Here is a 20,180-nt window from a genome sequence, read left to right as displayed (position 1 = left end):
AATATTTAACATTTCTCTACCTTTTCCATCCAACCTACACATGCTTGGGTCTCTCCAAACTAAATATGCAAAAAACCTTCTGAATCCTACACCACACCGCTACTACCTTCTCCAGGTCCTATCTTCCCTGCCAAACTTCTTGAAATGGTTGCATATATTTGAGGTCTCTCTTCTTTCACCTCTATTCAAAATGGTATTCAGTCCCCATCTTTGTATACAAACAGCCCCTTCTATGGTCACTAATGCCTTCTATGTTGCCAACTATAATAGTTATTTTTCAGGTTCTCATTTTACTGGACTTCTCACCAGGGGTTGACACCGTTTACTTTTTCCTCCATTTTAAAGCACTCTTCTGCTGGTATCTGCCATCCTGTTTTCTCCTGAGTTTCTTACCAGATCCTCTAAGTCTCCTTTGCTAGGTCATCATCCCATATCTTCAGCCATTCAACTTGAACCTTCTTATAGTTCAGTCTATAGTGTCCTCTTCCCTTCTCCATCTTCAGCCTTTCTTTCCAGATTATTACATCAATTTCCATGACTTCAAATACTACATATATATATATATATATATGGCTAAAGTTCCCATGTTTATCTCTCCAGCAGAGATTTTTTTTTTTTTTTGAGACAGAGTTTTTGCACTTGTTGCCCAGGCTGGAGTGCATGGCGTGATCTTGGCTCACGGCATCCTCCATCTCCCAGGTTCAAGCAATTCTCCTGCCTCAGCCTTCCCAAGTAGCTGGGATTATAGGTGTGCACCACCAAGCCTGGCTAATTGTTTTTGTATTTTTAGTAGAGATGGGGTTTCTCCGTTTGGGTCAGGCTGGTCTTGAACTCCCGAACCCAGATGATCTGCCCATCTCGGCCTCCCAAAGTGCTGGGATTACAGGCATGAGCCACCATGCCTGGCCCAGCAGAGACCTTCTTTTGAGTCTAGAGAAATTTATTCTCAAAAGTAACTCAAATTCAAAATGTGTTAAACCACATTTATTTTACTCCCCTTACTAAAATACATCTATCCTTTTTTTGGAATTCCATCTTAGTGAATAGTATGAACCCCTTCTCCCATCCAACTGCACAAGCTAGAAGCCTGAGTCATCTTTGGTACATCCCTCTCCCTCACCCTCATATTCAACACCTAGTCTAAGCTACCATCATCTTGCCTCCCTGTATCTTCACTTCTTTTCTGTGTCTATGTCAGCCCATTATTTAATGGCACTGTGAATAATATCTTCAAAATCCAAATATGATTATACCATACCACATTACATATGGTAACTCTCCTCCATTCCTAAACCACTTGAAGGCTTTCCATTAACACTATTGTAAAGACTGGCAACTATAAAATATTCCTTAAGTTCTTGAATGATATGGTCTTGTCCAGCTATCCAAGCTCAATATTCCTCCTTATTACTGTACCTACTATCCACTCAAGTTCTTCGCTTATGTGTGCTTTTTATGCCTCAGTTTTCTGCTTTCACAGCTTCTCACTCTCACCTCCATGTTCTTCCAACCCAGTCTTTTGCATAATCAATCTCTACTCATCATTCAGTTTTAGTTCAAAGATCAATACCCCTTGAAAGCATTCCCCTATATTCTTTCAACACTTAGAACTTCTCCTTTGAAGCACTTATTAAAGTTTAAAGTATACATTGATTTTTACTTACTTGATTCATTTCTGTCACCCCCACCCCCTAAATTCTAAGATCCACGAGTTCAGTGCCATGCCTGGCATAGGCACTCAATACTTTTATTTTTTTATATTTTATTTTATTATTTTATTTTATTTTTTAGAGCGAGTCTTGCTCTGTTGCCCAGGCTGGAGTGCAGTGGCACGATCTCAGCTTACTGCAAGCTCTGCCTCCCAGGTTCACGCCATTCTCCTGTCTTAGCCTCCCAAGTAGCTGGGACTACAGGTGCCCACCAGTACGCTCGGCTAATTTTTTGTATTTTTAGTAAAGATGGGGCTTCACCGTGTTAGCCAGGATGGTCTCTATCTCCTGACCTTGTGATCTGCCCGCCTCGGCCTTCCAAAGTCCTGGGATTACAGGCGTGAGCCACCGTGCCCAGCCTCAACACATATTTATAGATGCAATTAAAGAATTAGATTATCTGTTTTCCATTTTCAAATGATCAATAACATACAATTCAAAGGAAAAAATATAAATCTTATACATGCAATATTTCTTCATTACAGAATTTTGTTCTCATAAGAAATGAAACATACTCATGCCAAAGGCTGTTTCAGATACTGTCTCCCACTGCACACTCACAGCCAAATCAATGCCATTAGTTCGAGATACATTTAAATACACGGTCCTATTGGCTTCTTCGATGTCTATGGAGGTGGCTCTGAAAGAAATACATGGATTGTGGGAAGCAGAAAAAGTATACATTCTACATATTTAAAATATATATCATATTGCTAGCATATACTTAATACACTTTTAAATTTACACAATCCAAGATGAGATGGTAAGAAAATACTGAAAATCAGTTACTTCAGTAACTTCACACTATATATTCTGAAAAAGAAATAAAATTGTCATTCTTATGTTTCTTCATACATGTATCAAAAACACTTTATAGGAAAAAATGAGTCAGGAAATTAACATATTAATGAAACTAGATATATTAAAATATTTTTATGATATAAAAAATAAATATTTGTCAGCCTCTAGGAGAAATTTTAAAACCACAATCATGTTAATATATGTTTGAAGAGTCATTCACTTGGTTTGAGCAGTTAAGTCTGCTTTATATTATTTCTTGCTTTTTATTATTTTTAAAACACAAAATAGTACAGACCTTTACCTGCAAGTGTGAACTCTGAGAAAATAAGAATTCTAATAACACCATTCTAAAAACAGGGTGAGTTTAGGTTTTTGATACTCCCAGCTAGGAGAGTAACTGGTCTCTCTAGACCTATCTTTTCTAGAGTTCATTTTAAAAATCCCTTTTAAAATAATCAGACATCAATTTCCCTCTGCATTTTCTTATGTCAAAAAATATTCCCTACTTATAGCTTCAGAAGTGATAATTTCCTTATGAATAAACTATACCTATTTTCAACTGCAGAGATACTGAATAGCCCCAAAGGGGCCTGGTTTTGCAAAACTGTTATCAGGGTTTGAACATGCGCCCCTAGTCTAGCACCTCCAGTTGGATTAAACAAGGTGCAAACAAAATACTCATCCATTTCTGGTTCCGTGTCTAATACGGCAGATATTTGTAGGGCCTGAAAACAAAATCAAAAGATAAGGTTACTAGAATACAGTATTTTTTGTAACACACATATAGCGAAATCTACTAAACATTTCTGACAACAAAATAGCATGTTTTGAAAAATATCATCTCACTTTGATTTAATACGATTCCTATAATGTGATGGTTACACCTGTTTCAGGTTACTACTTTTAGGATTTTCAACTTTGTGATATATTGCACTGAAGTATCCAAAAAATATTTAGTGCATTTTAAAATAACATTGATTAAAAAATTACATCTATGTCTTCATTTTTGTGAACTTTTTGCCCTGCTCTGGCTACATAACTTGATTAATCTCATTCTAATCTAGGGTTCACTGTTAAAAAAACAGTTGTAGTCATAGCAGACACAAATTAGAAACATCCCGAATGTTCATCAGTGGGAGAACAGACAAACCAATAGTGGTCTATTTTATAAAATGCTACTCAGTGATTAAAAAAAATGTCCAACTACTGATGCATGCAACCACACAGACCTAAACATTATATTGAGTGAAAGAAGCCAGACACAAAAGAGTACACACTGTATGATTCTATTTATATGAAGCTCAAGAACCAGCAAAATCAGTCTTCAGTGATAGAAATCAGAAAGTAGTTTCCTCTGGAAAGGGGAAGAGACAGGGGGAATCTTCTGGCTGATGATAATGTTAAATACATTTATTTATTTGTTTATTTATTTATTTATTTATTTATGAGACAGAGTCTTGTGCTGTCACCCAGGCTGGAATGCAGTGGCACTCTGTTCACTGCAACCTCCACCACCCAAGTTCAAGTTATTCTCCTGCCTCAGCCTCCTGAGTACCATTATAGGTACACACCACTACACCCAGCTAGTTTTTGTATTTTTAGTAGAGATAGGGTTTCACTATGTTGGCCAGGCTGGTCTCGAACTCCTGACCTCAAGTGATCCGCCCGCCTACCCCCACTGAAGATTACAGGCGTGTGCCACTACGCCCGGCCTTAATGTTAAGTATTTTAATCTGAGTGGTAGTTACATGTGTGTATATATATATCTTTACAGTCACTAAGCCATATACTTAAGATTTGTGTATTTTACTATTTATACCTCAAAATAAAAACTTTTTGGAATAAAAGCAGTTATGTCGGTTAAAAAATTTATTTAATCCAATTTGCTCTAACTTTTAATTTGCCTAATAAAAAGAAAAGTATATAGCCATACTGTGAAAAAGGAGTCTTTTATGAAAAAAGTCACAGTTAAAAAAAAACAAAAAATAAATTTAAGAAAAATTTTAAAAGATGAAAAAACATGAATAAAGCAATAGAAAATTAATAAAATATTTCAAATTTGAATTTATATATATATATTTCAAGATTTAAATGTAAGTGATCTTGCACAAACCTTAAGGTTTTAAATTCCCAAAATGTGAAAAAAAAACCATGAATATGAATATGCATTTGCAAATGTGCTGAAGTTACATAAAATGATCATTTAGGAAAATAATTATTAGATGGATGTTTTAGACAAAATAGCTTTAAATCTATTATTTTAGATTTATTACATTTTATATAGCTGGCTTGAAAAATGCCTAAAGCTAACATAATCAGCTATTTTATTTTATTTTATTTTCACAATAATAGTAGCTTTATTCACAAGAGTCAAAAGGTGGAAACAACACAACAGATGGCTGGATTTAAAAATTACAGTATATACATACAATAAAATATAATCTAGCTGTAAAAAGGGAATGAAGTTCTGATACCTTTAACAACACAGATGAACCTTGAAAACATTTTGCTGAGTGAAGCAAGTCAGACACAAAAGGGTAAATACTGTATAATTACACATATGCGAAATATCTAGAATAGGCAAATTCATACAGACAGAAAGTAGATTGGAGATTACTAGGGGGAGGAGGAATAGGGAGTTACTACTTAATGGGCACAGAGTTTGTCCTTGGAATGATGAAAAAATTTGGAAATAGATGGTGGTGATGGTTGTACACTGCTGTGAATATAATTAATGCCAGTGAAATGTTCACTAAAAATGGTGAAAATGGTAAATCTTATATTACACATATTTTTCCACAATAAAAAATGAGTCAAAATAATCACAGGCCCGGCGCAGTGGTTCATGCCTTTAATCCCAACACTTTGAGAGGTTGAGGCGGGTGGGTCACTTGGCACCAGGAGTTTGGGACCAGACTGGCCAATATGGTGAAACCCCATTTTTACTAAAAATACAAAAAATTAGCTGGGCATAGCTGGGCGCAGTGGCTCACGCCTGTAATCCCAGCACCTCGGGAGGCTGAGGCGGGCAGATCACGAAGTCAGGAGATCGAGACCATCCTGGCTAACATGGTGAAACCCCGTCTCTACTAAAAATACAAAAAATTAGCCAGACATGGTGGCAGGCACCTGTAGTGGTGGGCGCCTGTAGCCACTCGGGAGGCCAAGGCAGGAGAATGGCGTGAACCTGGGAGGCAGAGCTTGCAGTGAGCTGAGATCACGCCACTGCACTCCAGAATCACTTGAACCTGGGAGGTGGAGTTTGCAGTAAACCTAGACTGCGCCACTGAACTCCAGCCTGGATGACAGGGTGAGACTCTGCCTCAAAAAAAAAAAAAGAATCACATTTGCAACATAATCTTGCAAATTGCTTGTTTTTTTTTATTATTATACTTTAAGTTCTAGGGTACATGTGCACAACATGCAGATTTGTTACATATGTGTACATGTGCCACGTTGGTGTGCTGCATTTTAAACTTAAACTGTTTTAAAAAATAAAGTTTAGTAGCAGGAACAGAAAATTGTTAATATACAGAAAAAGAGATTTGGGAAGGTAAACTGTGAGTATAGATCATATTTATCCCAAATCCAGCATTTTTTTCTCCAATAAACTATTCTTGTTGTCAAACAAGCAGTCTGAAGTAAACAGTTACATTTTGTTCAACAAAAATGTGGCAAAAGGGAAATGATTGGCTGGGACTTAATGTTTACAAAAATTGGCTTAGGTTTTCTTTTATATGGTTTATATACAATATAAAGTGACATATGCAATTTAAATGTGCTGAAAATTTAAAATAGCCATAGATATATTTTCTTTATTATTTGCATATTCTTTCACCCTATTAATAGTAAATTTTTCCAGTTGCACTTTATACAGAGTAAATAGAACTATAGCACTTGTCACATAGTAAATGAATCATGTCTTTACCTAACACCTAAGCTGGAAGTATTGTTTTTTTCATTCTAGGACTTGAGTGTACATCTAAGAGAAATTTATTTTGTAAATATTAAAGATAAACTTCCATTCTCATTAAAGCTTCTTACTGTACCTTGAATCGAACACCTTCTTCTAAAACAATATAGCCTTTGGAAGGAGTCAGATCTTTAGATTCATTTGAGGAATTCACTTCTGTCACAATGAACTGAACTGTCACTGTTCCAAACAATCCTTGTGCAGGTTCCCGAACAATGTACAATACTGCAACACTCTCCTGGACGTAGAGAGCTGTTGGCTCTCTTAGGAAAAAGTGCTCACTGTTGTTAAATGATAGAACTCCAGGGCCATCATCATTAGCAAGGACAATAATTAAGGCTGCCAAAATAAAAATATTAAAGCAACAAATGAAAATAGAAGAGGTTATAAATGCTGAAAAAAGTGTGGATGTCTAATTGAAAACTAGGCCAACTCTTTACCTAAGGTGATTGTCTTAAGATGATCTTAAAAATGACAGAATTTTTTAAAGCATTTAATAAAATAACATATTCACTCATGACAGAAAAATACTCAGTAATCTTGGGATAAAAGGCAGCTTCCTTAACCTGATGAAGCAATATCTCTCAGAAGTCAACAACAAATATCAAATATTGAAACATTAGCAGCATTCCCACTAGAAACAGAAACAAAATGATAATGTCTGTCATAATTGCTACTATTTAACAGTGTCCCAAGGCTATCAGCCAGATAACACCTGTAAAAGTAGTGGAAAGAGTCAGAACTGTCACTATTTTCTAGATGACATGATTGTCTACGAAGAAAATGTAAGAGAAAATATTAGAACTACAGTAAGAACACAAAGCAAGCTAAGTAACCTTCACAAATCAAGAGTGTTCTATTTTTTACTGTCACTTATATTAATAATAATTACAACTAATACTATTAAGAACTTACTAATTGCTTAACCTACATTAACTCTTTTAATTCTCACAATAACCCTATGATATTGATTATATTATTAGTCTCATTTTACAGAACCTATGATTGAAGCACATTCAGGTAATTTGAAGAAGTTTACAAGCTGGGAAGTGGCAGATCTGGTGCACAAAGTCAAGAAGTCTGCTTCAGATCATACATTCTTAAAGACTATTATAATATCTCTAAAGATCAGCTATTTAAAAAAAAAAAAGAAAAGTAGACCTTATTCACAATAGCAACAATACTTAGAAATTAGCCTAATGTAGGCCGGGCGCGGTGGCTCACGCTTGTAATCCCAGCACTTTGGGAGGCCGAGGCGGGTGGATCACGAGGTCAGGAGATCGAGACCACGGTGAAACCCCGTCTCTACTAAAAAAATACAAAAAATTAGCCGGGCGTGGTGGCGGGCGCCTGTAGTCCCAGCTACTCGGAGAGGCTGAGGCAGGAGAATGGCGTGAACCCGGGAGGCGGAGCTTGCAGTGAGCCAAGATCGCACCACTGCACTCCAGCCTGGGTGCCCGGGTGACACAGCAAGACTCTGTCTCAAAAAAAAAAAAAGAAATTAGCCTAATGTAAAAACTATAAAACCTATATGAAGAAAATCACAAAATTTTAATGTATAACTGTGGCAGACACTGTCAGCACCTCCCTTTCACCCACTCTAAAGTCACCTGCAGCAGTTCCTATTTGCCCAGTGGTCTCTTTCTACCTGAAGACAGCATCAGCCCATGCAGGAGTAAGGTCAGAACTGTTGCAAATTTAACACCCAAGAGCAACTCTCAAATGATCAGAAATAGGAGCTGGTGAATGAACAGCCCAGATTTCTTTCCTTGTCATGGGACAGTCCTAAGCTTCATTCAATCCAGTGTCTAAGAGGAACACCAGCAGGACTGAGTGTCAGTTGCCCACAGCAGTACTGCTCATTAGGACATCATCTATCAGCTTTCCTCTCTCTCACCTCCTCATTTCTCATCAGGCCTCCAGAGATCACCTCTCAAATAAACTAAATCCTTGTCCAAATCCTTGTCTTATAGTTTGGTTTTGAGTGAACACAAGGGCAGGCAATGGTATAAAAGATCTAAATTACTGGAGAGGCATTTTATATTTCTAAATCGGAAAACTCAATATTATAGTGATGTCAAATCCATCCAAATTAATCCATAATTTTAATTCAACTCCAGTCAAAATTGTTTGTTTTATAGATCTCAGCTTGAATCTAATGTTCATATGAAAGAGACTTTTTAAGGAATAGGTGAGATAATTTAGAGAAAAAAAAAAGAAAAATATTTGGCCTGAAAAACTATCAAAATGTACTTCAAGGCTATGATAAATAAAACAGTATGCTATTAACACATAAATAGGCAAATAGAACAAAACAGAGTCCAGGAAAATGATAGGTAGATGGATAGATAAAAGGAAAAAAAGAAGGGTAGATATTTCATGTTGAAAATTAATGGCTAATGGATGTTTCTCTGTACGATATTAGGGTATTATTTTCTACATTTTAGAAGAAAAATGAAGTTGTATCCTTGCCTCACACACCACCAATGAATAAATTCCTTATATGTGCAATAATGTAACTATAAATCAAAACAATGAAAATAGTAGAAAAATATAGTAAAATATTTTATAGCATTTGGGTGAAAAGACCTAAGTAAGCAGGATTTAAAAGCGTATCAGAAAATATTTGATATTTTAAATTTAAAAAAAATTTATAATAACAGACATTATAATAAAAGATAAATGACAGACTGGGAGAAATATCTGCAATATATTTAAGAGGCGAAGGGTTGAATTCAAAATATATAACTATTCCTACAAACCAGTAAAGCAAAAACCACAGGAAAGTACACAAGGGATACAAAAAACAGGATCACAAAGTAAAAAAAAAAAAAACAAAAACCAGTGTCAAGCTCACTAACAAACAGGAAAATGAAAGAAAAAAATGCACGATAATGTATAATACAACCACATATTTTTCAGTCATTAGAAATGGCATATAAAAATTTAAAGACTAAAGAAATTGCTGGTAAGGATATGGAGAAACTATTGTATATGTACACATTGAAATGTAACTAACACAGAAGGCAGTGGATGAGTCCTTTCACTCAACACGCACTGTACTCAACAGATAATCTTAATTATCCACGTATACAGAGATTTATGTAAAAGGATATTTACTGAAACTTTATAAGGGTTTGGAAATAGTCTCAAGGTCAATCAATGGGGCATGGTTTAAGAAATGACTCACTGTCAAAGCTCTGTTATTGCTCTGAGGAATTTTTTAATCTTTAAAAATAGAAAATTACAAATATAAAGTAACCTTGAGAGAGTCCAATAATATATTCCTTTCTCCTACTTATGGAGGTGGGCATGTAACCTATGTAATTTCAATCAGATTTTTATGAGGACCTTATAGGAATGCATGAATTTGAATACTCTCTCTTTCCTGTTATACGAAATGCAGAAGAATGGTCCTGATCACCATCTTATGACAATGAATAACGTTAGCCTTGCAATGAAGCCAATATTCCGAAAGTCAAAGAAAAGAGACAGAAAACCTCAGGATCTCTGGCAGCATTAAGTCCTGCTCCTGCCTCATCTAAAGCCATATGTTGCTGTACCCTCAGGTTAAATAAACCAAGAAATTGTATGTGTTTAAATCCATTTGCATTGGGTTTTCTGTTATTTGTACATAGACTATTCTCAACCAACACATGGTATCCATTCATACAACCCTTTACCAACCCACTATGTTCTACAAGAAAATGATTTGATCTCAAACATATACTACATATACTCTTTGAACTTGAAACAACAGCCACAGCCTCAAAAAAAAAAAAAAAAAGGCTTCTGGGGACTTAGAAATATCAATGTATTTTATCAAAACAGCAAGAAAAGTAAAAATCAATCCTTGGGTTACTCAGAATTCTTGTATATTTTCAACTACAAATCAAATTTCTCCATAAAGGCCAATAATTTAGGAATGCAAATATTCATCAAACTAAAATTTTTTTAAAAAAAACCCAGCTCAGCCACTGACTAAAACAGGAGTTTGAAGGGTCAGTCAGCATTCAATCCTTGAAATTCATTTGGCTTGTCTATCATCAGAAGGAACGGAAGTGACTTTTTAAGAGCCCTTCCAACCCTCAAGTTCTGTATGTTCCCGAGTTTTCTCCTTTGTCTCTTTCTTACCTTCTCTAAACAGTCAGCAAAATGCCTATCAAGCAATGGAGTAGGATGACTCTTAGCAACAATATCAAACTGTTCCAACCAAAGAATTATGGCTCCCATAATCTGTCTGAAGTATCAGTATACCTCAACACTATGCGAAAATACTAGAGAGTAGATGACACTAAAGGAACTAACTTTGTAATTCCTTCTATTGCTAAGTAGGAAACCAGAACAAAATTCAAATTCCAAAGGAAAGACATCTACAAATTAAATAATCCTACAATAACTGAGGAAATAATATTATCTGTAGTATCAACTACTTTGTCTTTTACATACATGCATATATACACCAACATACACAAGCGAGAGGCACTGTTACACAGACACAGGAATTCTGAAATGCTCTAACTTAAAATCATTCTCATTGTAAGCACAGAAAACCACCAAGACTTTCTAATTCCTTTACATCTTCCCCCATATTAAGGAACCCAGCATGAAGGAGAGGAAGCTGTTTATAAGAAATTATTAATTACCTGTTGTATTTTTCCCTAGCTCTAGTCCAGGAGAAGGATTTGTTAAAATCAGCTGAAATTTTTCATCTCCTTCTGGAATGTCATCATCAAGAATCATGATATTGACATTTTTATACCTTTCTCCATCAGCAAAATGAAGAATCTGGTCAAAAAGGTAAAAGCAGAACGTATTATATTTATATACACTGTGAGTTTCTATAGAATGTTTGGAAAGAAATACAATACAGTTGTGAATGTAAAGAATAAGCTATTTTACATTGAATTTTGTTTCCTTATATTTTGGTTTATATCTTTTTATTTAAATTGGCAACATTAAGTTTAAAAAGTAAAAATTATGGGGGGGCTGGGCGCAGTGGCTCACGCCTGTAATCCCAGCACTATGTGAGGCCGAGGCAGGCTGATCACTTGAGGCCAGGAGTTTGAGACCAGCCTGGCCAACATGGTGAAATACACTAAAAATATAAAATACACTAAAAATACAAAAAAAAATTAGCCAGGCATGGTGGTGGCCAACTGTAATCCCAGCTACTCGGGAGGCTGAGGCAGGAGAATTGCTTGAACCTAGGAGATGGAGGTTGCAGTGAGCCGAGATTGCACCACTGCACTCCAACCTGAGTGACAGAGCGAGACTCTGTCTCCAAAAAAATTATAGGGGAAGAGAAGAAAGTAAACATTTGGCTAAGAAATAAAAGGCATGAAGAGACCAAGTAAAAGTATTTTAAAACACTAAACGTGTTTCAGTGAGCAAAAACAAAGAAATGAAAGAGTTAAAATTTTCGAGAAGTGTAAGAAACATTCCGGGAAGATTATCTAATGATATAAATTCTTTAATACTGCAGCTTGTATTCTCTAGTATCAAATACTGTAATGAAATAGTTAATACATACAGAATAATATTTAGAATAGTAATGAAAATTCAATTTATATTTACTAAAATAGTTAAAGGAACTATTTTACCATGTGGAAATCTTCTGTCCTAATTTACTGTGAAATATACAATGGTTTTTAAGAATAATTTATTTATATGGGAACTAAATCACTGTAATTCTCAAGGAATAATGATTATAAAATAATTTGTAAAAGTCATCTGTGATAGATTTTGAAACCCACCATTGGGGTGAAGATATAATCCAGCCCCACTTGTGCTTCCAAATTCTGAGCATACACAAATAAGGAAACATGGCCAAGAGGTTCTCTGCTCCTCTGGGCTACCAATGTTAAACTTCCATGGGTTTCATTTACTTCAAACCTATAATATAGCAAAAAAAACAAAGACCAAAAAAACATTAATTTTTCCCTTCTAAAATTTTATTTGGTAGATAGTAAATAATATGAAACCCAGAAGAGGGCTCTCATGCAGCCTTGGCCTTACCTGCTTTGTTGCCATTCAATTACACCTCGGGCCCCATCATTGGCATCGATAATAACTTGTGCAGTCAAACCTTCTGAATCTAAAAAAACATAGAAGCATATCTTAAAATACATATAAATGATTAAAAATATTTTTGATATAGGACTTACAGACAGTAGCTTTGAAATTATATAATTCATAATATACAGGTATTATCAACATTACTCAAAAGATGTTTAAGAAAATAAAGAGACAATGCTTATCACATCTGAATAAGGATACTTCTGGCTAACAAGAGCCACTGATTTATAGAAATTTAATCAACTGAGAACAGTATAAAATAATAAACAACTGAGATTACTATTTTGTTTCTATTATTTTAATTAGTTAAAACATATTTGGCATCTCTATTCTATAATATCACTATTTTAGGAGGAAAGGAAAATGGGGACAGTTGGAAGGAGTAGAAAGAGGAAAAAAATGAAAAATAAATGAAAAGAGAAGTGCAAGGAAAGGTACAGAGAAAAGAGAGGTGTGCAAAAGAGACACAGAGAGACATGGATACAAACAGAAGTACAGACACATGGGAAAGATGGGGAAAAAGTCTGGTGAAGTCAAGAGAGATTAATATCAAAGTAAACTTATCTTCCCTTTTTATTTTTATTCTATCCACCAAACTTAGTATGTTACCAATACCTTAAAACATTAACTAACTCTGCTTCTGGTTGGCTTTTCAGTTTCAGTCTTAAAATATTACTAACCCTGCTCCTGGACTAGTCTTAAAATATTAACTAATCCTGCTCCCGATTGGTTTTTTGGTTTGGTTTTGATTTTTGTTTTTAATACTTTGTTCTTTACCTTTTAAATTTCAGAGGTGCTACCTTAGTCTAGGACACTTATGGTAGCTGCCTGGATGGGGAAAGGGTAGGGAGAGTGTAATTCTCTGCAGAGTGAAAAGAACAACACTGTCCAGGAAAGCATATAAAATCAGGGTTTGCGTCCATCAGACAAGAGGCTAAAAAGCAGAGATTCTAAAATCAGACCACACCATTGAAGTCAGCTCTATCACTCTCTAGCTGTGTGATTTGGGGCATATTACACAGCTTCTCTTAGCCTAAGCTACCTCGTCTGTAAAATGAGAAGATGTAAGTAATGACATTACTAAGGTACAAAGCACTTGAAATAGGAGCATTAGAAACCACTCAAGAGAAGTTAACTATTCAAATTATCTCAGTAAGAGGATGAAAGAAATATGAATTGTTTTGTTAGTTGTCTTAGTGTGAATAACATCTCATAATAATACTTGATGTAAACAGCCTACTCATTGGAATCATCTATTTCTTTAGTAAAAGAACTCAAACTATTCAAACAATAGGTTAGAAACTGATTATTTCCTTTCAATATTTTCAAAGTTATCACAGTGAGCTTCAGAAATGAATGAGGAATGCCTGTTGCCCAGGCCACTGCTCCTGGCCATGCTTCTCTTCCTTTAATCCAAATTAACTTTCCCCTGTCCAGCACCCCTTCTAATCAACTCAGCACCACCCTCTACTGGGCCATCACACCTACAGGCTTCAGACAAAATTTCCCAGTAGTAAATGTCCACACTGAAAGAGGAGTTTGTGTTTAAACATAGGAATACATCTTTTCAAAGGAATCTAGATAAGTTTGTACCAAGGTTCAGGTTTTACCTTTCAGTCTGTAATGAATTAACTGAGTCTTTTCTAAAAGCATGAAAAGAAAAAGATAAAAGGTCAAAAAAGAAGCAGAGAACACAACAAAGCAACAAAGAAGCAAACATCAGCACTGCTTAACCTGAAAGAAAATAAAAACATCTGAGAGTTTGGAGATCTACTGAAAACAGCTAATTTTAAAAGAAAATGAAAGGAAAATACCTTCCAAAGAGCTATTTTGAGGATTACAAATTTGTTTATAAAATAGTTGTAAAACTTAAAGAACATCACGCAATAATTTTTAATGTCTTTACATTGTTCATTGTAAAAATTGCAATATATGAGAGTATCAAAAATAAATATAAAAGCCCATCATATTTTAACACATAGCCAAGATTAACAAAACAGCACAATGATCACTTCTGATTCAAAAACGAAGTTTCTTCATTTCATCTGAAGTGAGTAAAAAGAAACAAACAAGAAACTCCTCATACCTAGTCTGGGAGGAAATGAAGTCGAAGCAGCCATGGTAAGTTCAACGTAAGTTAAATTCACCAGGAAATATTCTTCCAGCTCTGGTATATCATCCTGAAAAAATTACACTCATTACATTCCTTTAGTTATACTCTCAAAGTAATTAACCCTCAGAAACTGTTTTTAAATTAAACTGTATAATTAGTATACAGAAGATACAAAAATGCAACCATAGGTGGAGCCAAGATGGCTGAATAGGAACAGCTCCGGTCTCCAGCTCCCAGACTGAGCAACACAGAAGACTGGTGATTTCTGCATTTCTGCTTGAGGTACCGGTTTCATCTCACTAGGGAGTGCCAAACAGTGGGTGCAGGACAGTCGGTGAAGCGCACTGTGCATGAGCCGAAGCAGGGCGAGGCATTGCCTCACTCGGGAAGCGCAAGGGGTCAGGAAGTTCCCTTTCCTAGTCAAAGAAAGGGGTAACAGATGGCACCTGGAATATCCGGTCAGTCCCACCCTAATACTGCGCTTTTCCAACGGGCCTGGAAAATGGCACACCAGGAGATTCTGTCCCGCACCTGGCTCGGAGGGTTCTATGCCCACGGAGTCTCGCTGATTGCTAGCACAGCAGTCTGAGATCAAGCTGCAAGGCCGCAGCGAGGCTGGGGGAGGGGCGCCCGCCATTGCCCAGGCTTGCTTAGGTAAACAAAGCAGCCAGGAAGCTCGAAATGGGTGGAGCCCACCACAGCTCAAGGAGGCCTGCCTGACTCTGTAGGCTCCACCTCTGGGGGCAGGGCACAGACAAACAAAAATTCAGCAGGGACCTCCACAGACTTAAATGTCCCTGTCTGACTGACAGCTTTGAAGAGAGTAGTGGTTCTCCCAGCACGTAGCTGGAGATCTGAGAACGGACAGACTGCCTCCTAAAGTGGGTCCCTCACCCCTGAGCAGCCTAACTGGGAGGCAACCCCCCAGTAGGGACAGACTGACACCTCACTCGGCCGGGTACTCCTCTGAGACAAAACTTCCAGAGAAACTATCAGACAGCTGAATTTGTGGTCTCACGAAAATCCGCTGTTCTGAAGCCACCGCTGCTGACACCCAGCCAAACAGGGTCTGGAGTGGACCTCTAGTAAACTCCAACAGACCTGCAGCTGAGGGTCCTGTCTGGTAGAAGGAAAACTAACAAACAGAAAGGACATCCACACCAAAAACCCATCTGTACATCACCATCATCAAAGACCAAAAGTAGATAAAACCACAAAGATGGGGAAAAAACAGAACAGAAAAACAGGAAACTCTAAAAAGCAGAGCACCTCTCCTCCTCCAAAGGAATGCAGTTCCTCACCAGCAACGGAACAAAGCTGGATGGAGGATGACTTTGACGAGTTGAGAGAAGGCTTCAGACGATCAAACTACTCTGAGCTACGGGAGGAAATTCAAAACAATAGCAAAGAAGTTAAAAACTTTGAAAAAAAATTAGAAGAATGGATAACTAGAATAACCAATGGAGAGAAGGGCTTAAAGGAGCTGATGGAGCTGAAAGCCAAGTTTCGAGAACTACGCGAAGATTGCAGAAGCCTCAGTAGCAGATGCGATCAACTGGAAGAAAGGGTATCGCTGATGGAAGATGAAATGAATGAAATGAAGCGAGAAGGGAAGTTTAGAGAAAAAAGAATAAAAAGAAATGAACAAAGCCTCCAAGAAATTTGGGACTATGTGAAAAGACCAAACCTACGTCTGATTGGTGTACCTGAAAATGACAGGGAGAATGGAACCAAGTTGGAAAACACTCTGCAAGATATTATCCAGGAGAACTTCCCCAATCTAGCAAGGCAGGCCAACATTCAGATTCAGGAAATACAGAGAACGCCACAAAGATACTCCTCGAGAAGAGCAACTCCAAGACACATAATTGTCACATTCACCAAAGTTGAAGTGAAGGAAAAAATGTTAAGGGCAGCCAGAGAGAAAGGTCAAGTTACCCACAAAGGGAAGCCCATCAGACTAACAGCTGATGTCTCGGCAGAAACTCTACAAGCCAGAAGAGAGTGGGGGCCGATATTCAACATTCTTAAAGAAAAGAATTTTCAACCCAGAATTTCCTATCCAGCCAAACTAAGCTTCATAAGTGAAGGAGAAATAAAATACTTTACAGACAAGCAAACGCTGAGTGATTTTGTCACCACCAGGCCTGCCCTAAAAGAGCTCCTGAAGGAAGCACTAAACATGGAAAGGAACAACCGGTACCAGCCACTGCAAAAACATGCCAAATTGTAAAGACCATCGAGGCTAGGAAGAAACTGCATCAACTAACGAGCAAAATAACCAACTAACATCATATTGACAGGATCAGATTCACACATAACAATATTAACGTTAAATGTAAATGGGCTAACTGCTCCAATTAAAAGACACAGACTGGCAAACTGGATAAGGAGTCAGGACCCATCAGTGTGCTGTATTCAGGAAACCCATCTCACGTGCAGAGACACACATAGACTCAAAATAAAGGGATGGATGAAGATCTATCAAGCAAATGGAAAACAAAAAAAGGCAGGGGTTGCAATCCTAGTCTCTGATAAAATAGACTTTAAACCAACAAAGATCAAAAGAGACAAAGAAGGCCATTACATAATGGTAAAGGGATCAATTCAACAAGAAGAGCTAACTATCCTAAATATATATGCACCCAACACAGGAGCACCCAGATTCATAAAGCAAGTCCCAAGTGACCTACAAAGGGACTTAAACTCCCACACAATAATAATGGGAGATTTTAACACCCCACTGTCAACATTAGACAGATCAATGAGACAGAAAGTTAACAAGGATATCCAGGAATTGAACTCAGCTCTACACAAAGTGGACCTAATAGACATCTACAGAACTCTCCACCCCAAATCAACAGAATATACATTTTTTTCAGCACCACACCACACCTATTCCAAAATTGACCACATAGTTGGAAGTAAAGCTCTCCTCAGCAAATGTAAAAGAACAGAAATTATAACAAACTGTCTCTCAGACCACAGTGCAATCAAACTAGAACTCAGGATTAAGAAACTCACTCAAAACCGCTCAACTACATGGAAACTGAACAACCTGCTCCTGAATGACTATTGGGTACACAATGAAATGAAGGCAGAAATAAAGATGTTCTTTGCAACCAACGAGAACAAAGACACAACATGCCAGAATCTCTGGGACATGTTCAAAGCAGTGTGTAGAGGGAAATTGATAGCACTAAATGCCCACAAGAGAAAGCAGGAAAGATCCAAAATTGACACCCTAACATCACAATTAAAAGAACTAGAAAAGCAAGAGCAAACACATTCAAAAGCTAGCAGAAGGCTAGAAATAACTAAAATCAGAGCAGAACTGAAGGAAATAGAGACACAAAAAACCCTTCAAAAAATTAATGAATCCAGGAGCTGGTTTTTTGAAAACATCAACAAAATTGATAGACCGCTAGCAAGACTAATGAAGAAGAAAAGAGAGAAGAATTAAATAGATGCAATAAAAAATGAAAAAGGGGATATCACCACCAATCCCACAGAAATACAATCTACCATCAGAGAATACTACAAACACCTCTATGCAAATAAACTAGAAAATCTAGAAGAAATGGATAAATTCCTCGACAAATACACCCTCCCAAGACTAAACCAGGAAGAAGTTGAATCTCTGAATAGACCAATAACGGGTTCTGAAATTGTGGCAATAATCAATAGCTTACCAACCAAAAAGAGTCCAGGACCTGATGGATTCACAGCCGAATTCTACCAGAGGTACAAGGAGGAACTGGTACCATTCCTTCTGAAACTATTCCAATTGATAGAAAAAGAGGGAATCCTCCCTAACACATTTTATGAAGCCAGCATCGTCCTGATACCAAAGCCTGGCAGAGACATAACCAAAAAAGAGAATTTCAGACCAATATCCTTCATGAACATTGATGCAAAAATCCTCAATAAAATACTAGCAAAACGAATCCAGCAGCACATCAAAAAGCTTATCCACCATAATCAAGTGGGCTTCATCCCTGGGATGCAAGGCTGGTTCAACATACGCAAATCAATAAATGTAATCCAGCATATAAACAGAACCAAAGACAAAAACCACATGATTATCTCAATAGATGCAGATAAGGCCTTTGACAAAATTCAACAACCCTTCATGCTAAAAACTCTCAATAAATTAGGTATTGATGGGACATATCTCAAAATAATAAGAGCTATCTATGACAAACCCACAGCCAATATCATACTGAATGGGCAAAAACTGGAAGCATTCCCTCTGAAAACTGGCACAAGACAGGGATGCCCTCTCTCACCACTCCTATTCAACATAGTGCTGGAAGTTCTGGCCAGAGCAATCAGGCAGGAGAAGGAAATAAAGGGTATTCAATTAGGAAAAGAGGAAGTCAAATTGTCCCTGTTTGCAGATGACATGATTGTATATCTAGAAAACCCCATTGTCTCAGCCCAAAATCTCCTTAAGCTGATTAGCAACTTCAGCAAAGTCTCAGGATACAAAATCAATGTACAAAAATCACAAGCATTCTTGTACACCAATCACAGACAAACAGAGAGCCAAATCATGAGTGAACTCCCATTCACAATTGCTTCAAAGAGAATAAAATACCTAGGAATCCAACTTACAAGGGATGTGAAGGACCTCTTCAAGGAGAACTACAAACCACTGCTCAATGAAATAAAAGAGGATACAAACAAATGGAAGAACATTCCATGCTCATGGGTTGGAAGAATCAATATCGTGAAAATGGCCATACTGCCCAAGGTAATTTATAGATTCAATGTCATCCCCATCAAGCTACCAATGACTTTCTTCACAGAATTGGAAAAAACTACTTTAAAGTTCATATGGAACCAAAAAAGAGCCCGCATCACCAAGTCAATCCTAAGCCAAAAGAACAAAGCTGGAGGCATCACGCTACCTGACTTCAAACTATACTACAAGGCTACAGTAACCAAAACAGCATGGTACTGGTACCACAATAGAGACATAGATCAATGGAACAGAACAGAGCCCTCAGAAATGATGCCGCATATCTACAACTATCTGATCTTTGACAAACCTGACAAAAACAAGCAATAGGGAAAGGATTCCCTATTTAATAAATGGTGCTGGGAAAACTGGCTAGCCATATGTGGAGAGCTGAAACTGGATCCCTTCCTTACACCTTATACAAAAATTAATTCAAGATGGATTAAAGACTTAAATGTTAGACCTAAAACCATTAAAATCCTACAAGAAAACCTAGGCAATACCATTCAGGACATAGGCGGGGCAAGGACTTCATGTCTAAAACACCAAAAGCAATGGCAACAAAAGCCAAAATTGACAAATGGGATCTAATTAAACTAAAGAGCTTCTGCACAGCAACAGAAACTACCATCAGAGTGAACAGGCAACCTACAGAATGGGAGAAAATTTTTGCAACCTACTCATCTGACAAAGGGCTAATATCCAGAATCTACAATGAACTCAAACAAATTTACAAGAAAAAAACAAACAACCCCATCAAAA

At 37.0% G+C, this 20,180-nt stretch overlaps 1 protein-coding gene across 1 annotated transcript in view; it reads right to left on the bottom strand.

The window, feature by feature from the left end:
* The window catches only part of ADGRV1 (adhesion G protein-coupled receptor V1), a 602,359-nt gene that overhangs the window by 438,944 nt on the left and 143,235 nt on the right, over nt 1–20,180 (bottom strand). Inside the window, exons 39-45 of the mRNA XM_003261601.2 lie at nt 14,648–14,741; nt 12,502–12,580; nt 12,240–12,378; nt 11,130–11,271; nt 6,560–6,822; nt 3,060–3,235; nt 2,225–2,349 (exon numbers count right to left, since the gene is read on the bottom strand). Of these exons, the coding sequence (XP_003261649.2) occupies nt 2,225–2,349; nt 3,060–3,235; nt 6,560–6,822; nt 11,130–11,271; nt 12,240–12,378; nt 12,502–12,580; nt 14,648–14,741 (1,018 nt within the window). The remainder of the gene's footprint in view (nt 1–2,224; nt 2,350–3,059; nt 3,236–6,559; nt 6,823–11,129; nt 11,272–12,239; nt 12,379–12,501; nt 12,581–14,647; nt 14,742–20,180) is intronic.

The sequence above is a fragment of the Nomascus leucogenys genome, chromosome 2 (genome assembly GCF_006542625.1).
Source record: "Nomascus leucogenys isolate Asia chromosome 2, Asia_NLE_v1, whole genome shotgun sequence".
NCBI lineage: Eukaryota > Metazoa > Chordata > Mammalia > Primates > Hylobatidae > Nomascus > Nomascus leucogenys.
This window is presented reverse-complemented; position numbering and strand designations above follow the sequence as displayed.